At 38.4% G+C, this 21,867-nt stretch overlaps 1 protein-coding gene across 1 annotated transcript in view; it reads right to left on the minus strand.

Annotated features, from left to right (window-relative positions):
- The window catches only part of LOC128543257 (inactive N-acetylated-alpha-linked acidic dipeptidase-like protein 2), a 318,759-nt gene that overhangs the window by 54,379 nt on the left and 242,513 nt on the right, over positions 1-21,867 (minus strand). Inside the window, exon 11 of the mRNA XM_053513625.1 lies at positions 12,025-12,123. Within this exon, the coding sequence (XP_053369600.1) occupies positions 12,025-12,123 (99 nt within the window). The remainder of the gene's footprint in view (positions 1-12,024; positions 12,124-21,867) is intronic.

Consider the following 21,867-nt stretch of genomic DNA (forward strand, 5'->3'; position numbering starts at 1 on the left):
CACCAGCTGTACTGTAAGTTGGAAAAATGTGCTTTTCACCAGCACTCCACCACGTTCCTGGGTTTTGTTATCTCGCCCCAGGGTGTGGCCATGGACCCGCAGAAACTAGATGCTGTGCGCCATTGGCCCCTACCCAGGACGCTCAAACAGCTTCAACGGTTTCTCGGGTTTGCGAACTTCTACCGTCGCTTTATCCGGGGCTACAGTACAGTTGCAGCACCATTGACCAATCTGACCAGGCCTGCATCTCACCCCTTCCAACTCACTCCTGCTGCCATCACGGCCTTCAGAGAACTCTGCCACCGATTCACCACCGCCCCTATCCTCCTTCATCCTGATGCCAACCAACCATTCGTTGTGGAGGTGGACGCGTCGGATGTGGGCACTGGCGCTGTTCTCTCCCAACGAGGTCCAGACCAGAAGCTACACCCATGTGGCTTCTTCTCCAAGAAATTTAATCCCACTCAGCAGCGATACGGTGTAGGGGACCGCGAGCTGCTGGGCATAAAGTGGGCCTTGGAGGAATGGCGTCACTGGCTCCAGGGCGCCAGTGAGCCATTCGTCGTCTGGACGGATCACCAGAACCTCATCACCATCCGGAACCTCAAACAGCTGAATCCACGACAGGCACGGTGGGCATTATTTTTCGAACAGTTCGACTTTCATCTGTCATACCGCCCGGGGTCCAAGAACACCAAGGCAGACGCCCTATCACGACAACAGGAGGAAGACGTCCCCCGGGCGGACCCCGTGCCTGTCCTACCATCCTCACGTATCGTGGCACCCCTCCAGTGGGATCTTGAAACGAGGGTTCGCCAGGCTCAGGCTGCGGAGGCCGGGCCGGCAGGTGCGCCGCCTGGACGACTCTTCGTTCCACCACCACTACGAGCTGAGGTCCTCCAGTGGGGTCACTCTTCGCCCGTCGCCGGACACCCGGGAAACAAAAGAACTCTGCAGTTCGTGAGACGGGCATTCTGGTGGCCTTCCATGAAGAGAGACATCGAGGAGTTCGTTCAGGCGTGCCCGGTGTGCGCCAGGGCCAAGGACTCAAATCGACCCACCCCCGGAGAGCTTCAACCTCTTCCCGTTCCTCGCCGGCCCTGGACGCACATCGCCTTGGATTTCATCACGGGCCTGCCGGTGTCCGAAGGGAAGAACACCATCCTCACTATCGTCGACCGGTTTTCAAAAGCAGCCCACCTGGTGGCCCTCGCCGGACTCCCCTCAGCTAAGGACACCGCTGAGTTGATATTGGAACACGTAGTCCGCCTGCATGGGTTCCCCAAAGACATCGTCTCGGACAGAGGGCCCCAGTTCACCGCCCGGTTCTGGAAGGCCTTCTGCCGTCTGATCAACTCCACCACTAGTCTGTCCTCCGGCTACCACCCCCAGACTAACGGTCAGACGGAACGGACCAACCAACAACTGGAGCGCTATCTGCGATGCTTCGTGTCCGACCACCAGCGCTCCTGGGCCCGCTACCTCACCTGGGCAGAACTGTCTCATAACCTTCACGTCTCTTCAGCCACCAACTTGAGCCCATTTGAGGTATGCTACGGGTTCCAGCCTCCGATGTTCGCCCACCAGGAACCGGAGGTTGACGTACCCTCGGCCCAACAGTTGGTCCGTAGGTGTCGACGGCTATGGGAGCAAGCCAACCGGAACATCCAGCGCGCCAACGCTTACATCACACAACACCGCCGTCGACACCCTCCGGGACGATTGTTCAAAGTAGGTGACAAGGTCTGGCTTTCAACCAAAAATCTCCATCTCCACACAGAATCCCGGAAACTCTCCCCACGATTCATCGGACCATACCGCGTCAATCTACAGATTAACCCTGTCACCTACCGGCTCCAGCTGCCTGCGGCGCTCCGGATCCACCCGGTTTTCCATATCTCACAACTGAAACCCTTCACCACTTCACCCATGGTTCCACCCACCCGCCCTGCTCCTCCTCCCCGAATCATTGACGGCGGTCCCGCCTACACCGTGCGACGGATCCTTGATTCGCGTCCTCGGGGCAGAGGCACCCAATACTTGGTCGATTGGGAAGGCTACGGCCCCGAGGAGCGGTCTTGGGTTCCAGCACGCTTCATCCTCGACCCCGAGCTCATCCGGGACTACCGTCACAGGGTATCCTCCACCGCAGGACCGTCCGGAGCCGGTCCTGGACAGAGGGGTACTGTCATGCACACTCGGAACGCGACCAGCACTAGGACCCGGAAGTTAAGCGGTCGCGAACCAGGAAGTATAAAAGAGGTAAACAAACCATAGCACCTCGCTCAGTCATTGAGTCGCCGATGCTACGTCGGAATTCTTCAAACCGTGAGTACTCACCTTCTTGGTTTAAAATCCTGATCGAGTGTGTATTTATAGGACGCGGGTTAGATTGTGTCTTTCCCTTGCTCCCCATTCGTGAGAGTCCTTAGATCAAATAGCATGATTATCCTGCTCACTCGTGTTCGTCCGCGTTTGGGTTTACCATTCACGCAACAAGGGCTAACCGCTAAAGCTACGTCTTCTGGTCACTCCAGGTTAGTTCTTGACACAGGGCCATGTAGGTTTGGATTTTTTTTCTCTCTAAATAATAAAAACCATCATTTAAAAACTGCATTTTGTGTTTTCTTGTGTTATCTTTGACTAATAATAATGTGTGTAATGATCAGAAACATTTTGTGTGACAAACATACAAAAGAATAAGAAATCAGGAAGGGGCAAATAGTTTTTCACACCACTGTATACTAAAGTTGTTCCACTTTAGCACACACAAGTATACTTAATACACTTAAAATTGTGCTTTTGTACAATTTTATTACAACTTATATACACTTATGACAAAATTAGTTGTTCCAAAGTAGCAATCTTCAAGAATACTAGTCATTAGTCTGGCTGCAAGTACATTTAAGTATGCTTTGATTTAATATACCTAGCATACTTTTGTTTTACTTGGGCTAAAACAGTAAAATCTTTCGCAAGCATAATATCTGTCTCTCCACATGGGTATTTAATAAATGAGAAGCTACTCACTGCAACCGTTAGGGTTAAAAGAATTGTTGCTAGCATATAATTACTAAAGTAATTATCCAATCAAAGGCGCTTGGTATATGCTTATTTAAATTGTAACTTTTTTGGCCAAGCAGTGTATGTCAAAGGTTTAGTTAATGAATAATTATATATCATTAGCTATGTTTACTGCTCTATTTTAGGCTCAGTGGAATAACAAAGATAATCTCTTTTCTCTTATCTTATTATACAATTATACTGTAGTCCGCAGGACAAATTTAAATTTACTTTAGTTCATTTAGTAGATTTTATTTGGATATTATTTAAAACATCTGAAAAAAAAAATATTTACCTTACTTTGCATTTATTACCAAAAGAAATACTAGTTTAATTGACAATTGCGTTGGTGCCAGTGGTACAGTACAATCTGTGGTACAAGGTGTAGTGGTAATAATAGTTCATTTTATTTTGCATTTGTTTGTGTATAGAACAGAAGTAAAATGAGTTTTGTATTGTATCTTTGCTAATCTAGCGGTTTATGACACTACTGCTTAACTTTGTCAGGTCACCGCAATGTCTAAACCAATAACTCAAATGGACTCTAAAAATTGTCACTTTGAGCCCAGGAAACCATTTAAGATATCTCAGGTCAGGTCAGTTCTTGACTGGTAGCTAGACTGTCAGATATCTTGCTGCCTGTCGAAGAAACCTACAATTGTTTGTCAACCATTAGTTTCTCAGTTCTATGAAAGTAGACTCACCAGACAATCCAAGCTCAGTTAATTCATCATAACTTGTGTCACTTATCTTGTGTCACTCTGTTATAACAGAGTAAAACCAATCCATTATTCTGACCTCCAGCCGTTTCTTTCTATCTGACAGTTACCTTTACGCGATCAGCAAATATCCTGTTTTTGAAAGTGAGTCTTTGTTTTCTGAACTTCAAATAAGCTGCATGGGAGAACCTTCATGATCAATGAAGCTAAAAATCTGTCTTTTTTATACATGCAGGATCCTGATGAAAATTTGCCCTGAGAGTGATTTTAGCAAGAAAATCGCCATACTTCTGCAGATTTCCTGGAGCTCCTGAGTTCTCGGTAAACTCCCCAAGCCTCTCTTCAATCTCACCAATATCGGCAGAAAGCTACGGAATTATTGGACATATCCAATATTTTTTGTAGACTTTTCACAAGAAATAAATTGATACATTTCTCTTATAACACTCTCCTGGCATTCATAGACTCACTGCTGATACATGCTGGCCATTCCCCAAAGTTGTGGGGCTCTCCTGGTTCTTGCCAATCTCGTGGATGCAGGACAGGAAGACTGACTACTCACTGAGGAGATTGAGGAATAATCGAGGAGAAGTCCTATGAGTTCAGTGAGAGTGTTGGCATGCAATCTGCTGTATGTAATCCAGGAGAGAGTTGGCAAGATTGCGGAGAGTGTTGGCACGAACTTCCGCTAGGGGCCGCAGGGGCTAGTGTCGTTCTCTGATGCCTCACTCGTTATGCTCTTGCCAAACTCTCCTTGTGGTCATGGGTCTCTCCTCAGGCTCTCCTTGCCTCTCCTCATTCCTGTATGAGTGCTTTCTCCCCATTAGCAAAACCACAAAATTGGTGAATATTTACTTGTTGAACAATCATTGTTTTCCTAAAAGATCTTTTCAAATCTGTACAACCCTCATGTAACACCTTTTCTAGGTGAAGAATAAACATTTTCTCTACAGGACTTGGGTTTAAATAAATAGGTAGAGTTAGGTGCATTGCTGTGATGCCCAATCGAAAAACGCTTTTGGATGACAGCAGTAGAACCTGAGAACCGCTGCCCAGTTTCCTTCATGTCCATCATCAATAAATTATTATTTTTTTACTTCATCATTCTGCATAAACTCTATAGTCTGTTGTGCAGTTTGGATGGAATAGATTTTCTATTTTCCAATTTGTTTTTATATGCTGATGCCGTTATTAATATACAGCTATAGCATTTATGAAAACAGAACAAAGTTACACATCTTAACTTGAAAATAGCCTGTGGAATAATATACACTTGCGTTCATTTATCTTCATGTTAAACTTTCCTCTGATACCGAAAGCCTCATATTTGCTTTAGGACTATTCATCCCAGAGGTCTTGGGCACGGACTATGGGGAATGTAGTTGGTAGGAGTGATTGAGTATGTATGTGCATGTTTTGTCATTGATATGATCGATGCCAGCCTACAGAGCATACTTGAGGGGCGCCAACTCAAACACATGTTGTACTCTATGAAGCAATGGTGCTGAGCTGACTGCTACCTCTCCCCAGCTGCGGCCCGAAAATCTCAGTGAAAAATGAGTGCGGAAACTGGAAAGTCTGGGTGAAAACTCCCCTGGCTCAAACAGCCTAAAGAAAAGAGAAAGTGGCCTGTGGGTGAAGTCCACAGAGACCAAGAGGAATGGGTTAGGCTGACTCTTATACAGCTCTAGTGTCAGCTCAGGGAATTCATTTATACCAGCATCGGTGCTGCGGCACTGTGCAGATTGCACGACCATTTCTCATCAATTTATCTATATTTAACACATGGCTTCCTGTGACTTGGGCAATGTTTCTCAATTCTATAATGTAATGAAGTCTTAGTGTTTATTATTAGCCATTATTTCAGTTTCATCGCACGTTAAGATACAAATCAGAACTATTTTTTCTGAATTATTACCCCACAGAGAATTTTCATATTCTTCTTCTTCTTCAAAAAAAAAAATCTAAAGCAGTATGATGATGTAATATTTATCCACATATGGTATATAATATTTATCCAATATAAGGCTTATGTAATTGAAATGATATCAGGTGTTGTGTGCTAAGGTACACTACACAACAAACACTATGCTTACAGAGCTATAGGTTTTACCATGTAAAAGAAATAGGGAGCATCACAATTTTTTTCGCGGGCAGATTTTTTTTCTGAACTTTCCACCAACAAAACATATTAGGCTCAAATATGATATATAGGCTGACGGTTTTTGAGTTATTAAGGTTTTTATTAAACCCGTTCGATTCCACTAAACACACGCACGCACACACACACACACCCACACACACACTTTGATAAAGAGGGCTAGTGATTTCCTCCACTGTACTGAAATGAATAAATTCACTGACCTCTGGCTTTGTGAGTGTCTGCAGATCTCCTCATCCACTTTGAGGCCCACTGACTTAATAGTATTGTGCATAGGGTTATGCAGTTGCTGATTGTTTTTAACCCCGTCATGCAGTAATTATTTTTGTAAAATATGAACTAGTTTAGTAAATTAATGCACAGATATACTTATCCTGATAAAGCAGTTATCAAAGAATGAATAAAAGCATGCTATAAACATGTCTTGTAGATGTGCACATGAATGTACTGTACTGTAAGAACCATCCGTGTTTATGATGAATGACATAAACTTATATTAACATCTACAAAAGAAAATATTTATAATGTTTTTAGTATATATACTGTATATATTCCAATATACTTATGTATAGGAATACGCATATACCAATCATAATATCACTGTTATGTATACTTAGTCTAATTGGGGTGTTTATATAATTGATTATACAGGGATTATAAGTATAATCATCATCTTCTAATGGTTATGCTAAAATAGTGTCAATAGCCAAGCTTGCAGATACAGTAGAAAGGACTTTGGGTAAAATTAAAGTGAAACATTTATTTAGTCTGGGAGAAGAAAAACTCTAAAACCTAATACTCCTGAGTGGCTGTGAGTCACCTTGACAACCCGGTTAAAGAAATCCACAGTAATTACCGTTACTCTACAGGCACAAATTGGCAGTATAATTTGGACACACATGTCATATGCCAAGTCACCAAAACCAGCTCATACGTCACTGTGCCAGAAATAAACACAGCCAAGGACCAGATCTTGCCAGTAATGGCATCATGCTGCTTAAAGACTGAAGTGTGTGCAATAAGGTACAAACACAGCAATACAAGATTACAATAATGGACATAATTGCTGACAAACACCTACAAATCGAACATTTTGCACCTTTAACAACTACAAAGATGTAGGTCAACTGCTTTGGATATTACATCCACTGGACACTGATAAACAGATAAAAGCAGTTCCTATAGCTTTAGGCTTTATAAATACAGTCATGTTCAAAAGTTCTCCCATGTCCAAAAGTACCCCTTCTTTTAAGTCTATGTTTTTTGTGTGAAATTATATAGTTGTTGCATACTACATAGTAGTAGGCAAAAATCATCAACGAAATCATATAATTTTTTTTTCACTGTGCCATTATTTATTTACTAAAAATAAAACCAAAACTAAAAATGTAATAAATAAATAATTTATTTATTAATAATACCCCATGATTTAATAGCTCAATCCACCTTTAGCAGCAATAAGTTGATGTACAGTAATTGTTTCTTGAATGACACCATTATTATGGAAACATTTTTGCCCATTCTTCTTTACAACGTTGCTTCAGTTCACTGAGAATTTGGGGATTTGGGACATTGATCCAGAAGCCTTGTGCTTTGTTCAGATGCAGTCATGCTTTCATGATCTTTTAGACATAAGAGACTTTTTCCTAGCAGCCCTTTATAAACAAACCATATTTGTTCAGTCTTCTTCTAATTGTGCAGTCATGGACTTTAACATTTGACATGCTCATTGAGGCTAAGATGTAATTCTTGTAATTATTTTTGTTCTCTGTGCATTGTAGGATCTGACACCATCCTGGGATGGCTACTTATTTGAATATTGGCAACTGTCTTAAATGCTTTTTACTTGGAAATAATCTTTATCACTGTAGAATGTTGACCTCCAAATTGCTTGGAAATGGTTTTATAATTCTTTTTCAGATTGATATGAGGCAACAATTGCTGCTCTAAAACCATGGCTTACCCTCTTGCAGTTTGCCTGTGTGATAACACACACCTGAAAGCTACAGGCAAGCAACTGGCAAAACCTTAGCTTAGAGGTGTTCACTCCTGCTGATGATGTAATCAAGGACTGATGATTACCAGCACTTGGCTTATACCCATAAATCCTGTGAAAGCAGTAAGGGAGCACTTAGTAATGCCTGCATGTTTTATCTTTAGTAAATTAATAATGGCACAATTTGAGAAAGTTATTTGTTGATATTTGTTTGCCTAAGATCAGATAATTTTTATTATTTTTTTTTTACACAAAAACACCTAGAATAAAAAAGGGGGGGGGGGGGATGGGTGTTCGGACATGTGCAGAGGAGTGGGGTATAAGGGATAGTCATGAAGCTGCCCAAACTGAGGTTTCTGGATGTGGTGAGAGAGGACATACAGAAGATTGGCGTGTAAAAGACAAGCAAGGGAAGATGTGGGAGTTAGATGGAGACAAATGGTCCGCTGACTTGACTCCTAACAGGAGCAGGTAATAAGCTAATAAGTCTGAACAACTACTTAGTCATTTACAAAAGATCATTCCTTGTGTTTCAGGGCTTCTGTATTATCCAGCGCTTATCTCAAGCTAGTAGTTATTACACTGGTTTCATGCCAAAGTAGATAAAACCTAGATTTAAAACCTTTCTAATTCTAGAATGCTATAAATCAATTTGGCTACAACTGGAAAAGCTCATCTTAAAGTCTAGTAGTTATTATTATGATTTAATTTAAGGATTTAAAAAATATAAAAAAGAAAAAAAAAAGCCTGGCTGCTTATTATGTTCTTTCAGTCAAACCTCAACATTGAGGGAAAAAAAATCAATGGGTACAGAAAGGTAAAAAGGTAGATCAATTCTTGTTTTTGACCTGTTTCATAATGTTATAGACATGCTGAATAGGACTTGAAAATTTTTTTTTTATTATAAGGTTTCTATATTTATATTTTCTTTAATGTGATTCTGTAAGGAATACTGGCATATGCTGGTGTAAATGTACAAATTTGCACAAGACACACATACGAATAAGATAGGCATGAGCACTAACCTCTGTATTGCACATGGGAAATCTGCTTATGCTTATGGTGTGCCACATCCATGTTAGAGCTATGAATCATGTGCATGCATTACTGTTAAAATCTTGCCCCCTGTGGGGGGCAGGGTCCATGAGACTGCAGGAGTCATTTAAACAAAAAATAAATAAATAAAAAATAGGGTGCATGCATAAAAAAAAAAAAAACATCATCTGATTCACCAGAGACATACCCCCACACACATACTCTACACACACAAACACTACACTAAACATAACACACATGTCCTAAATCATCCTGTGAATATATTTATGAAAATGTAAATACTGTATATTCCAGTGAAAGACATTTGTTTTTTACAAAAGAGAATTATAGAGCCAAGACACCTTTTGGACAGATGTGCACTGTAAATTCACTCTTGGTTCTTTGAATGTTTCATGAACTTTTTCTTTCCTTCTTCTGTCTCAGAGTGTCCCATTTGGTGTAGTCCCACAAGACCTTTAGACCTGGATCAGAAACACAACCCAGCCTTTGTGTGTGTGTGTGTGTAGTTCTGGAAACTTGCCCTACTCTCTCCCTGTTTGTATTCAGGAAAGTTTTCAGTCCTTCTGTGCTGATATTTTGACACTTCCTGTTTTACTCCTTGAATTCCAAATCAAAATGAATACTACTTCTGGTATACAAAAAGAATCCCAATACTTTTTTACATTTTTGTGAACAATACAACCAAAATAGGTCAAGCCATCAATTGGGGTACCGATGTCCGGATACACCAAGAGAAATATTGAAAAGGTCCAGATTAAGTGTATAGAAAAGCTGATGTATAAGCCTGATGAAGTTCAGCAAATTAGGTTTCCTAAAAATTAAAGATCCTCTGTTGTGGACAATCACTTGCATTTATATATGTGTTGAAGGCATCTCTCTCTCATCAGATCTGAGACTAACTATAATGCAAATCTCAAAAAGGCCAAAAGGTTTCTGAGCTGATTAGCAAATGTCAAAAAAAAAAATCAAAATACTGCATAATAAAATGTTATACAGCATGGGTGGCATAGTGGTGTAATGAATAGCAACTGTCATCTTGCACTTCCAGGGTTTGGATTCAAATTTCCGGCCAGGCTCTATTCCCATCTCTGTGTGCATGTAGTTTGCATGTTCTCCATTGGTGGGTTTCCTCCGGGTACTCTGTTTTCCTTACACAGTCCAAAGACATGCAGATTGGGCTAACTGGTGTTCCCAAATTGCTTTTGGTGTGTAAGTGTATGTGTGTGCCCTGCGATATATAAGCACCCTGTGCAGGGTGTACCCCGCCTTGTGTCCTAAGTCTGGCCGCGACCCTGAATGCAGTATAAAGCGATATAGACGATGAGTGAGTGAGTGAGTTATATAAAATAATAAAAAGGTATGCATTTCAGTAAGTAGATCCATGGCAGTAATCCAAAGTGGTAACGGGAAATAGCACTTTCAATCAACAAAACATAACCCCCTAAACTAAAACCATTCAAATGATGAACTAACCATTAATATTTAAGTATTAAAAGATAACTGCTGGCGTTTAGACATGTTGGATTTTATCTAGTGATTATGAGAGCTACACAGGCATTCCGTAATTTTTATTCTGACAAAGTTTACATGAAATGTTATTCAGTCCTAAAATGCAAAAATAAACATTTTGTTATTTTTAGTATGAAAAATGGACTGTCAGGGACCATCCTTTATTCAAGCAATCACTGTCTTCGAAGACACAAAGGGTGAGCAATGGTCTGTAATAAAGTAATGCTGCAGCTTGAAGCCACATGCTGATCTTTGTGCTCTCATCACACCAACAAAGGGCACCACAGGTCAAAGGCAAAGAGAACTAGAACTGAAATGTTATGGCTTGTTACTGTAACAAAAGAGACTATTGTCGACACTTCACAATGAACACACAGACACCAAGCACATATGATATGGTGATATGATATGAAACTAATCAAGAACCAAACACAGGTAAGAGACCAGTGACAGGTCAGGGGCAGAGACAGGACTAAAACAGAAACAAATGCACAATTGTGTCATAAACAAACCAATTGAAGACCTCATGCACAGCATGGTGATGAGACCTTTAGTAAGGGGCTCTACGCCAGTGAATAACAATCCGCACCAAGGTGCCAACATTCAATAGGTGGAAAACCTAACCCTTGATAATCAACACAGAACACAGTCAGAAGAGAAGCTTCTGCCTTTGGGAACTTTACACACAGTCATTCATGAACAGCGCTAACAAATGACAGGAAACTCGACTGGGAGTTATTGCAACATCCCCCGTATAGTCCTGACCTCACCCCAAGCAATTCCCAAAAATTTGGGTGGCCTGTCCAATCACATTAGTGAAATTAGTGCATTAGTGTTGCAGGGGATTATATAGAAAAAATAAATGTAGATTTTACTTTTACAACTGAGCTCTGTTAGTCTGCAAACTCAAAAGTCCTGGTTTGACTTGAAAGCCCTTGCTATTATGTGCATTTATGTAAAGAATAAATTACAGTATGCTGATCCATCATGATCAGTGTTTTTGTTATGTGCAGGGTATATTGGCGGGGAGAAAAACACAGTGCACTGCCTTTAAGCGTCTTCTCTAAACTGACACATTTCACAGTGTACGACTTTGAGAGACATCCAAGAATAAAAAAGGAAAATATGTAAAAAGTGAACAAAAGTCTTCCATACAGCATATTTAACCGCATGCATCATCATTTCACACACGTGATCCAAAAACGTGATTTGAGTTAAGTATAATCAAGTAATTACTTTGCATGGAAGCAAACTGTCACAGAAATGCATAGTGCACACTTTAAAGACTCATAACAGGAGACAAAGGTTTAAGTAACAGTAAGGCAAAGGACTTGACACTAAGCAAAAGTCTTACATCACACACCCCCACAAACACACAACATCTGTCCTCGTGTCACATTAAGGTTATGATCTTTACTCCAAACTACGTTTTCCAACTATGCACACAATTCTTAATACCATCACCACAGATAAAGAGTTGAAGAAGCACTTAACATACTGAATTCACTGGATAAACATACCTTTGCAACTATCTCGTGAAGTTTGAATTTGGGGTCCAAGGTCTCTGCTAACAAGGACTCGACGGGAAAAAAGGCCTCGGAGAGGAAGAGATGAGCACTCTAGATTTAAAAATGTATGCAGAGAGAGAGAGAAAAAAAAGACATGAACCATTTCAAATATGACTGAGGACCTTTTAGACTATTCTACTTTATAGATAATGGATTCCAAAGGGGTAGTTTAAACATGTTTCTTATAGCAGTAACACATTAGGCCTCACTATTCAATAGCATGCACCCTTTTCTTGTTCAATTACACTTCAATAGCTTCTACAGGCAAAAGGGTACTCATCATGGAATATCGTTTCCATTTCAAGGGTCATGGCAGCATAGCAGACTGTACTTCAATCAGGACAGTACCATCCCGTGCATAACAGTGGTCTGGCCTATGAAGGATTGTGGTATTTTTAATAAATGAAAGAATAAATAAATGTTTATTATTTTAAATTTAAACCACTGTATTTATTTATTTATTTGTTTGTTTATTTATTTATTTATGTTGAAGATTTCCACTAAGGTGCACGCCCTAACACAAGGAACCATTGAAGTCATCAGTACAGTAAGTTGCAAACTATATACATGCACCGTTGAGTGTGAATAGATTGTTCTGATTGCTGTAGAGTGGCAGCATAGCAGACTGTACTTCAATCAGGACAGTACCATCCCGTGCATAACAGTGGTCTGGCCTATGAAGGATTGTGGTATTTTTAATAAATAAAAAAATAAATAAATGTTTATTATTTTAAATTTAAACCACTGTATTTATTTATTTATTTGTTTGTTTATTTATTTATTTATGTTGAAAATTTCCACTAAGGTGCATGCCCTAACACAAGGAACCATTGAAGTCATCAGTACAGTAAGTTGCAAACTATATACATGCACCGTTGAGTGTGAATAGATTGTTCTGATTGCTGTAGAGTGGCAAAATATCAGACAGTATCAAACCAAGAGCCTAGGAAAAAACAAACAATCAAAACAAAAAAAGTCAAAACACATCCAAGGCTTTTGTTGAAAGCTAAGGGTGCCTTAAAAAGCCCACAAAATGACAGCTCCTTTTTTCACTCCATCTGTCTCTTTATATTCTTTGTACTAGGCACGCAGAATAGCACAACAAAGACAGATCCACATAGAAGATTAGAGGAATCAGATGCAGCACCACATTGCCCACTCCACTCTTCCTCTCCCTGAAGACCTGACCTTGATGTTTTGAAGCACAATGGCTTGGGAGAGTCTATTACTCAAGCATTTGTAAGGAGCCATCTTGTGTCAGTTGATACTACACGACCTCAGACAAACAAAAGGCAGTGCAGGACATTTTCCGTAATAACCTCTTTCACATAATAATACTCTTCTGGTGGTCTGATGGTTCATAAAAGGTTATTTTGAACAAAGTGCATCTCTTTCACGGAGTTCGGTTACGAGAGTGCCAAAGCTGTGCTCTTCACTGAGCAATTTAAATAAATCCCCATTACTTTTCTGAGATTGGAGAGCATACTAAAGCTGCCACGATGGCTTGTGAGAAAATGGTGTAATCTCCTTAGATAGTTGAATGAAGCCTGGGAACGTGCTGAGGTTCATCAGGGCTGTGTCCTTGGCCATATGAACTTTTAGCTATAAACCAATAAATTAGGGGAGCACAAATAATGTTTCAATTGTTGTAAAGCAGGTTTTCATTGTAACTAGCCTCTAAAATATTAAAGAATAACGCTACTGTATTTCATAGCATTGCAGATAATCCATACATCACCTACACGGATCACCTGCGATGCCACTTACTAGCATACATACAGTACATAAAGGGGATGTAGGCCATGTGCTCTGCACAAGGTGGGATATCTCTCCTGGGGCTTGCAAAAAAACTGTCAAAGAATTACAAGATAATAATTAAATTGTTGATGTACAATGTGTTAATGAAAAATTACTTTCTTTTTCTAGCATTTTAGGTGCAGGTGCACCATTACAGGAAAAACCACTTCAGTTTATTCTCTAGGCAAACAAATGATGTGTTATTGCTGGAATAACTGCTGTATGGTCAAATTCATAAACAAGCAATTACAAGCCAACAGCTGAAAATGGCCGTTTAGACACTGTCATACTGAAAAATATGTTTTGTAACAGACACTGTAAATGAAATAAATGGTAGCAATAAATATCCCAAACCAATATATAAATGACAACAATAAAACCAAATATTTCAGAAAAAAAAACCTGTTAATTTGTTTTTTTTTAGTCTGGTGCTAGTCCTATGATTCTTTCCTACTATTAGTGTGAGCTTATGTATAGTAAAAGACTTGTTTATGTGACATTAAGTTTATTACATAAATTTTCCTAAACTACAGTACATTAACCCATACAAACAAATATTACAAATAGTTACAAAATGTAATCACACTTCTTTCCTGATCCCATGAAAATAAAATGTTTTCCACAGCAATAGACAGGATCAACCATTGTTTTCTAAAAACAGTGTGTTTATCACACAACTGAAATACATTAGTGCTACAAAGCCTGTACTGTATAGTCAGTCACATGCCAGAGCTCACCAGAGGGCCAAGAAGCCAGTTGGTGCTGCTGGCTGATGGTGGGAGAATGAAGGAATAATCACAGTCTCAGCATTGTGCCGAGTGGGACACACACTGTTTATGCAAGCTGCAAAATGAGGCTTTAAATGGAGTAATCAGTGTAAGGCTATATATCAGGCTGCTTTAAAATGTCTGGCTTTGAAGCATGGCGCTGTGTGTCTGAAGCCGTTTAGCTCAAAATCCAGTCCCAGCAACCAAAAGTATTACTCTATTGTTTGAAACAAGACGCATGAATATTCATCCACAATGAGACAGCAATAGGTGGAGGTAATATGCACATTGCAGAACGGAATCATCCGTCACTTCTTGTAGCTATTACTAATTTCATCAGTCTTACACCTCAAAGGATGTGTTAATGCTTAAATAATCCAGTAAAATACTGATCAGTTGTTAAAGATATTCTCTGAATGATGTCTAAAAGTAAAGGGAAAAACGCTAAGGCTTAGTTTAGCCATTCTCATACCTATATTGTAACCAACATTTATAAGTGTAGGACCATGGGATATTAGGGATTCAAATTATAAATTTAGAAAAAAAAAGCCTGCTTGTCTTTTTGAACTGGTGGAAGTGAAGCACAAACACCCTTTATACTTTATAATAAATATCATATTTATAACTTTATATTTATTTGGTTGATAGTCCAAATAAATATCAAATGTGTGTCTGTGTGTGTGCGTGTGTGTGTGTGTGTGTGTGTGTGAGAGAGAGAGAAAGAGAGAGATGTGTTGTGCAAGATGTACTGTGTTAGATCTGTAAAAGAACACACTTTCAGACTGGAAAAGCACAAATGGATAATATGCTCTGAGAAATAAATGATATGGTTGGCATCATTAATCTTTTCTTCATGTAATTCACAAAGCCAATAAAGGCCCCCGTTACTGGGTAGGAGTTTAAATACTTGCAAATTTTAAACTAAAGCAAACATCGAAATCATTTATTATTAATCAATATTTTCTAATCTCCTTGATAAATTGATATTGACAACATTTAACAAAAATGATTACAGGCCGGGAGACCTGGTAAACCTCAAAAGCTCATGATTTTTTAAAACCTTTTAGCCAAATTTTGTATATTTATATAATAATCAGATTTAAAGGCGGTTTTATTATTTAATAATTGCATACTAATTAAAAATAATTAAAATAAACAGACATTAAATGATGTTACATGAGTAAAAGGGATAAAAAATGGACTAGTAAAAATAACACCCTGCCAAAATGACTACAGTAAATTAATATATTGTTTTGGTATAAAATGACACAACATACTTACTTCAAAAATCTCCATTCATTATTTTAAGGTTATTCAATGTATGTCTGAAGTTATATGACATAAGAATAACTTTAAAAGAATACTGCGGGATGTAAAATTAGGGTGGTTTGGAGTAGTTTGAAAGGATAAGTAAGATCCTTTCTTACTTATATATGATGGTGTTCAAGTTAAAGCGGGACTATTTATTGTGCAGAATAAAAGAACACAGTTATAAGAAGAAGGAATCCCTTTCTTTCTTTATATAACCCTTGTTCCTGCAAGTGGTGTTGCACTTGGATGTACAGTTTGTTTCTAAAGATTCATGGGAACGAATGCAGTGGGCACAAAGCTATCTCAGCTGGACAAACTATATGGCCTTCTTTAACACGTTTGCATCATTCAGATGTTTTACTGTGGTGTCTCATTAGCACGCTGTGCTTGGCGTGCTAGAGTTGCAATCGATTTAAGCATTTATTTACAAAATATTTAATGATAAGTCCTGGTTTGACTTAAACACTCCTTATATATTTTAAATGAAAGAGTTACAATTGGTATCAAAACCCATCAGTAGTGGTTATTTCAAGTGTAAATGTAAGTTAGTGGATTGATGTATTTCTAGGAAAAAAAGTCTGGACTAGTCTAACATGACACCTAATTTTTAATTTTCAGATGTTTTAGGAAACTTTTGATCAGTTCAGTCAGGTTTATGACTGAAACTTCAGATTTAACCACAATCAAATATGCATTATCCAAACAGGCCCAGTCAATTTAAGACAGCTAGTTGAACTTAGACGAGTTAGATTGCTCTGTGTTTCTCTTCAAGCTGACCTCAGTAACCTCTATCTGAACAGTCCAGAGGCAGCCACAGATGGGCTCAGGTGGGTAGCCATTCTTCTTGCTATTTTAGACCCCAGCATGGGAGATTGTGATCATTTAGACTGGGAGATTTGTGTGACTAATGCATTGCCTCAGGGTTTCTTTGCTGAAGTAGACTTCAGAGCAGCTTTGTTGAATCTGCCTGAACCCTACTGGATCAAGACGCAACGGGGTACCAATGTATGAAGAAATCTGTCAGCAAATACTTTGACCAAAGCTGTTATTTTCTTCATACACTGCAACTTGCTGTGAGGGTGTAAAACTCAATTTTTTACAAAAAAAAAATTAATTCTTCACACTACATTATAATTATGTGGTCTGTTTTTTTAGAAGGTCTGGAAAGATATATTTGATAGAGAGTTTATCTTTTTTTTTCAGGTGATCGTCTGCTATGACTTGTGTGGCATCAGTGCATTGCCTAACATCATGTCAATATGGGTAAAGAATTTCAGTTGTTTGTCTCGGCCTTCAGAATGAGGAAATAATTTGATTTCAGTGACTTTGACAAATGGGCAGTCCAAGTATTTCACAAACTGTTGTTCTTCTGGGATTTTCAAAGTTTACACAAAATGTCACGCAAAACAAACAAACATCAACTGAGTGGCATTTATTTGGATGAAAATGCCTTAAGGTCATGAGAGGTCAGAGTATAATTTGCAGTCTGGTTTGAGCTGACAGGAAATCTACACTGCTTCATATTACCACCCTTTATAATTGTGAACAACTTCTTATTCAGTGTTTTTCCTTTATTTTAATTATTTAAATTATTTTATATAAATAATGAAGATTTTACCCCAATATGTTTTATATTTTTTATTCTTAATAGTACCCAATTTGATGACCGCTTTCCACACTTTTTGCATTCTCTTAGTTGGCCTTTTGAGATATGCCATGAGGTTAGCCTTACTTTGGGATTTATTCAAAGTATTGGGGATTTTTCTGACTGACTGACATTCTTTTCTTAAAATAAGACTTTTTTTTTAACTCGTTTTTAACGAGTGTTTCTTGCTATAATATATACAATATGTAATTGTGCAGTAGTAGCATTAATAAGGCAATTGACTCTGTACCTTCCTATGCACAAGGCGACTAATGGTCTAAAGCACATTAAGAAGGCAAGAAATTTCACAAATTATTTTTTGACAAAGCACACCTGTGAATTCCAGATTTCAACCACATGAATCTAATGAATTTAAATAAAACTATATTGGGTAATTGATACTTTACTTACTACATACCTGTAATTCTGTACAGTGGGTATTCTTTCATAGTTTGGCTGTCTTCAGTATTAAAGTGCAATGTTGGAAATGATCAAAACTAAGAAAAAACATTGGAGGAAAGGGTGTCTCTAAAATTTTAATTGGTATACTGTATGCAAGTGCATGTATAGCGGGTCTTAGTATTAGGGCAAATAGAACCCCATATAACGTATAATTTATTTTTATTTTTTTTTACCATGCAATAATTAATTTAACAAAAAGGCAAACTATGTGGCCAATCCTACATTCTTTTTTACTACTTCCACAGGATTTAAGGGAGTAAGTTGCAGCCAGGTGCTGCTAATCATCAGCGCTTGATTAATTGATCATTAGCAGGTGGCAGACCACTATAAAAGCAGAAGTATGTGCAGTTTGCTGGGCTGAAGCATTCTGGTGTGTGTTAAAACAATGCCAAGAGGGAAAAGACATAACCAATGGTCTTAGAAAAGCAACTGTTGCTGTACATCATTCTGCAGCGAGAGAGATTTTTCAAGTGCAAAGCATTCAAGACAGTTGCCAATCTTTACAGGACTGCACGCCCCATTTCATCCAGCTGAAGGTCAGACAGTACAATGCTCAAAAGAATACAAACAAAAAAACTTAAAGCTACATATCAGACCCTACAAGCCTCATTGAGCACATTAAGTGTTAAAGTCCATAAAAGCACAATTAGAAGAGGATTGAACAAGTATGGTTTGTTTGGAAGAGTTGCCAGAGAACCTGATGTTTGCAACAGCAATTTAAATCAGCACAAGACTAAGATGAGACGAAGTTTTTATATGGAGTTCTTTTTATGTCTATACAATAACTGCATGGAAAATAAATCCAAACTTTTGACTGGTACTAGTCACTATAAGTTACTATAATCTGGCTGCTGAAAAATATTGAAAAGTCATGGGTCTATTAGGTCATCAAGGTTCTTTCAGAATTGTATTTCTTGCTGCCATATAACATTACATCTGTCATATCTATATTTAGATGGAGAAGATTATGATGCATGTAAGTTAAATTCAAGTTTAAGGTTAGGATTGGTTGACTAGCCAAGCTTTTTCTTTACTGACAGCTATTGTTTCTAGAAGCCCTGAGGTTTGTATGGGATCACTGAACTAAAAAAGGTGCATGGTAGAAAGAGAATAAAAGGCAAGAGTATAAAACAAACAAAAAAAAAAAGTGTTACTTGCTTCAGTAATCCCTCAGTTCTTCTGAAGCCCATAACTTTTAAAGACAAACATGCCAAAATAATTAGCATCCAGCCTGTAGCTCTTCCACTGAGCAGATGTTGAGGGCAGGCTGAGTTCCAGGCTTATACTGAGCAGATATTACCTCTGCCCAAACTAGGTTATTGGTTTATGACAGATCTTTGGCCAGACAGATCTTTTTTTTTTTTTTTTTTTTACCCAGGCCGAACAGTCTCTATATGATCCTATTGCCCCCACCCTTAAAAAAGTTTGATTTCAGGTTTATGGGGGTGGGTGTAACTTGCATTTTAAAATTCCAAGATCACAATACTATATTTTAAAAAAAATACTGACTATTGCAACGTATACACTAATAAAGACTACAAGTTAACAAAGAAAGTAAAAAAGCAACTAAATGAAGATGTATTTAGGAGTATGCAGTGTAAAGACTGTTCACAGTCTTATCATACTGATAATGCCATTTGGTAACAACAGGTAAATGAACAAACTGTAATATTAAAAACAAGACATTATTTGCATTTGATTTTATTGCTTATTCTATATAAAATATATCTTTCTCACAGGCCTGGTGGCATTTATACTGTATTTTGGCTGCATCACTGTCTTCCTACAGTGTACAGTTCCAATTTATATCAGAAGAAACATTTTTCCTCATAAACTGGGATGCAAATATAGTCCCGGTAAGGCCATGTTCACATAGCGGTTCAATTTTTTTGGTAAACGAACGCGCTTTGAACGTCCTAGACGTTTATGTTGCGTTTTGTATGGGCGCTTGATTGACTTCTACACTGCCGTTTGTTTGTCTCTGTCTAACGCCAGCCTGCAGCCCAAATGGTAGTTTGTGTGCTAACCTGTGGAGGCAGTGTCAGGAACTGGATATAAAAGCCCTTGTCGTTTTAGTTGAGGTGCCTCATTTTTTTTCCCTATGTATAGCATGTAGGATCATAGGATATATCTGGTCCTCCGTAGCGTAAAATGAACGCGAGAAAACACACTAAAAGCATATTCCTTGCGTTCATTGGGATTTAAATGCCAAGAAAAAGCTGCATGCAATGTTTTTTTTTACACAGTATAAACGCGCAGCCGGACAAACGCACGTCACCAAAGCCTGTGTGAACACTCTCATTGACTCCTATGTATAGAAATCCCTTGGCGCTTGATTTTAACACCCCTGTGAACAAGAAGGTACAGTGGGGCAAAAAAGTATTTAGTCAGCCACCAATTGTGCAAGTTTTCCCACTTAAAAAGATGAATTTACAATACAACTTTATTTAAGGGGAAATGTGGCCACCTGTTGAGTTCAAGCACAATATGTTGACTTTTAACCGCAGTAAAAAAAACTAATGGTGCAAACATTTTAAAGAAGACAGTACAACAGTGAATGATGACCAAAGTTGAGGTGGTTCAGAGCCTACTGCAGTCAATTTTGTTAACAATCTGCAAGTGGAATGCCTGATCCTTGAGAATGGACAGGTAACTCATCACCAACTTGCGGAAGAGATGCATCTGTCTGTGGGAACTGTATGTAAAATAATTCAAACACCTCTTTTACATTAAAGGAACTTGGCAGAAAGTTATTACCACATTCAAGTGATTTCTACATAATTAAGCCATTAAAGAAGATCCTGGGTGGCCAGAAAAAAAAGCAGGCAGTCTGATCATGGCTTGTTTAGTAGAAGTAAAAAAAAAAACAGCTGAAAACTGAAAAAAGTACAGCATGCTTTAGTATTTAACTTCCCACATTTTTGAAGCGCCAAATGAAAAAAAATAATGTTTTTATAAGGACCAAATTGACTTATAATAAGCCTACATCTGTGTAGGCTAGTATTAAAACATTTCCCAGTCTATGAATAAAAAATTTCTTGAAATTGGAGAGTGAAAATATAGACTAAGGAGCATTACGACAGAGTTTAACTCCCAGTGTCTAAATCTGTTATTGCATATTAAATTAAATTAAATCCAGGAAAATTTTGGATAAAAACATTGAATATATTTTTTGTTAATTATTTTTTTCTTTATTCTTTCTTTGTCAATTTTTTCTTTTTTATTTTAGGTCAACTGGCAAAAGGAATTTTGATGATTTGGGGGAAGGTACCATAAACTAATATGATTTAAGCCAAGTCTTATAATGATAACTAGCGTTAATGCCCATAATTGATGGGTAATGTTTTTGGTTTTTTATTAGAATTTGTTAAAGGTTCAATCTTAAAATGAACTGATCAGCAATTCTTGTAATCAGTGATAATATTATTTCAGGTTGAAGCTCACATACTGTACATGTCTGCCTGTCTTTCTGTACGTCAGAACTCTCTGCCTAACTTATTTCTATGAAGAAATTAAATCTTGTAAGGTTAAGTATTTTACACCTTTTATTTGTTTCTTCTGTGTTTCGCATACTCTGGCTCCTGTGAGGTAATCTGGTACAAAACTGCTCATAATGTCCCATTTTTTAAATTTATTTTATTTTTTTACACAGATGTAACTTCAGGCAAATTTCAAAGCACTGGCAAAGTGTGTCCAGCCAGTTTTGCGTGATGCTGTGACAAAAGCAACTGGACAGACATACAGATATATACAGACAGAAATTTCTTAGAGACTGGTTTCGTATTCTCCAATGTATGAAACGTAAAGATATCA

The sequence above is a fragment of the Clarias gariepinus genome, chromosome 15 (genome assembly GCF_024256425.1).
Source record: "Clarias gariepinus isolate MV-2021 ecotype Netherlands chromosome 15, CGAR_prim_01v2, whole genome shotgun sequence".
Classification (NCBI taxonomy): Eukaryota; Metazoa; Chordata; class Actinopteri; order Siluriformes; family Clariidae; genus Clarias; species Clarias gariepinus.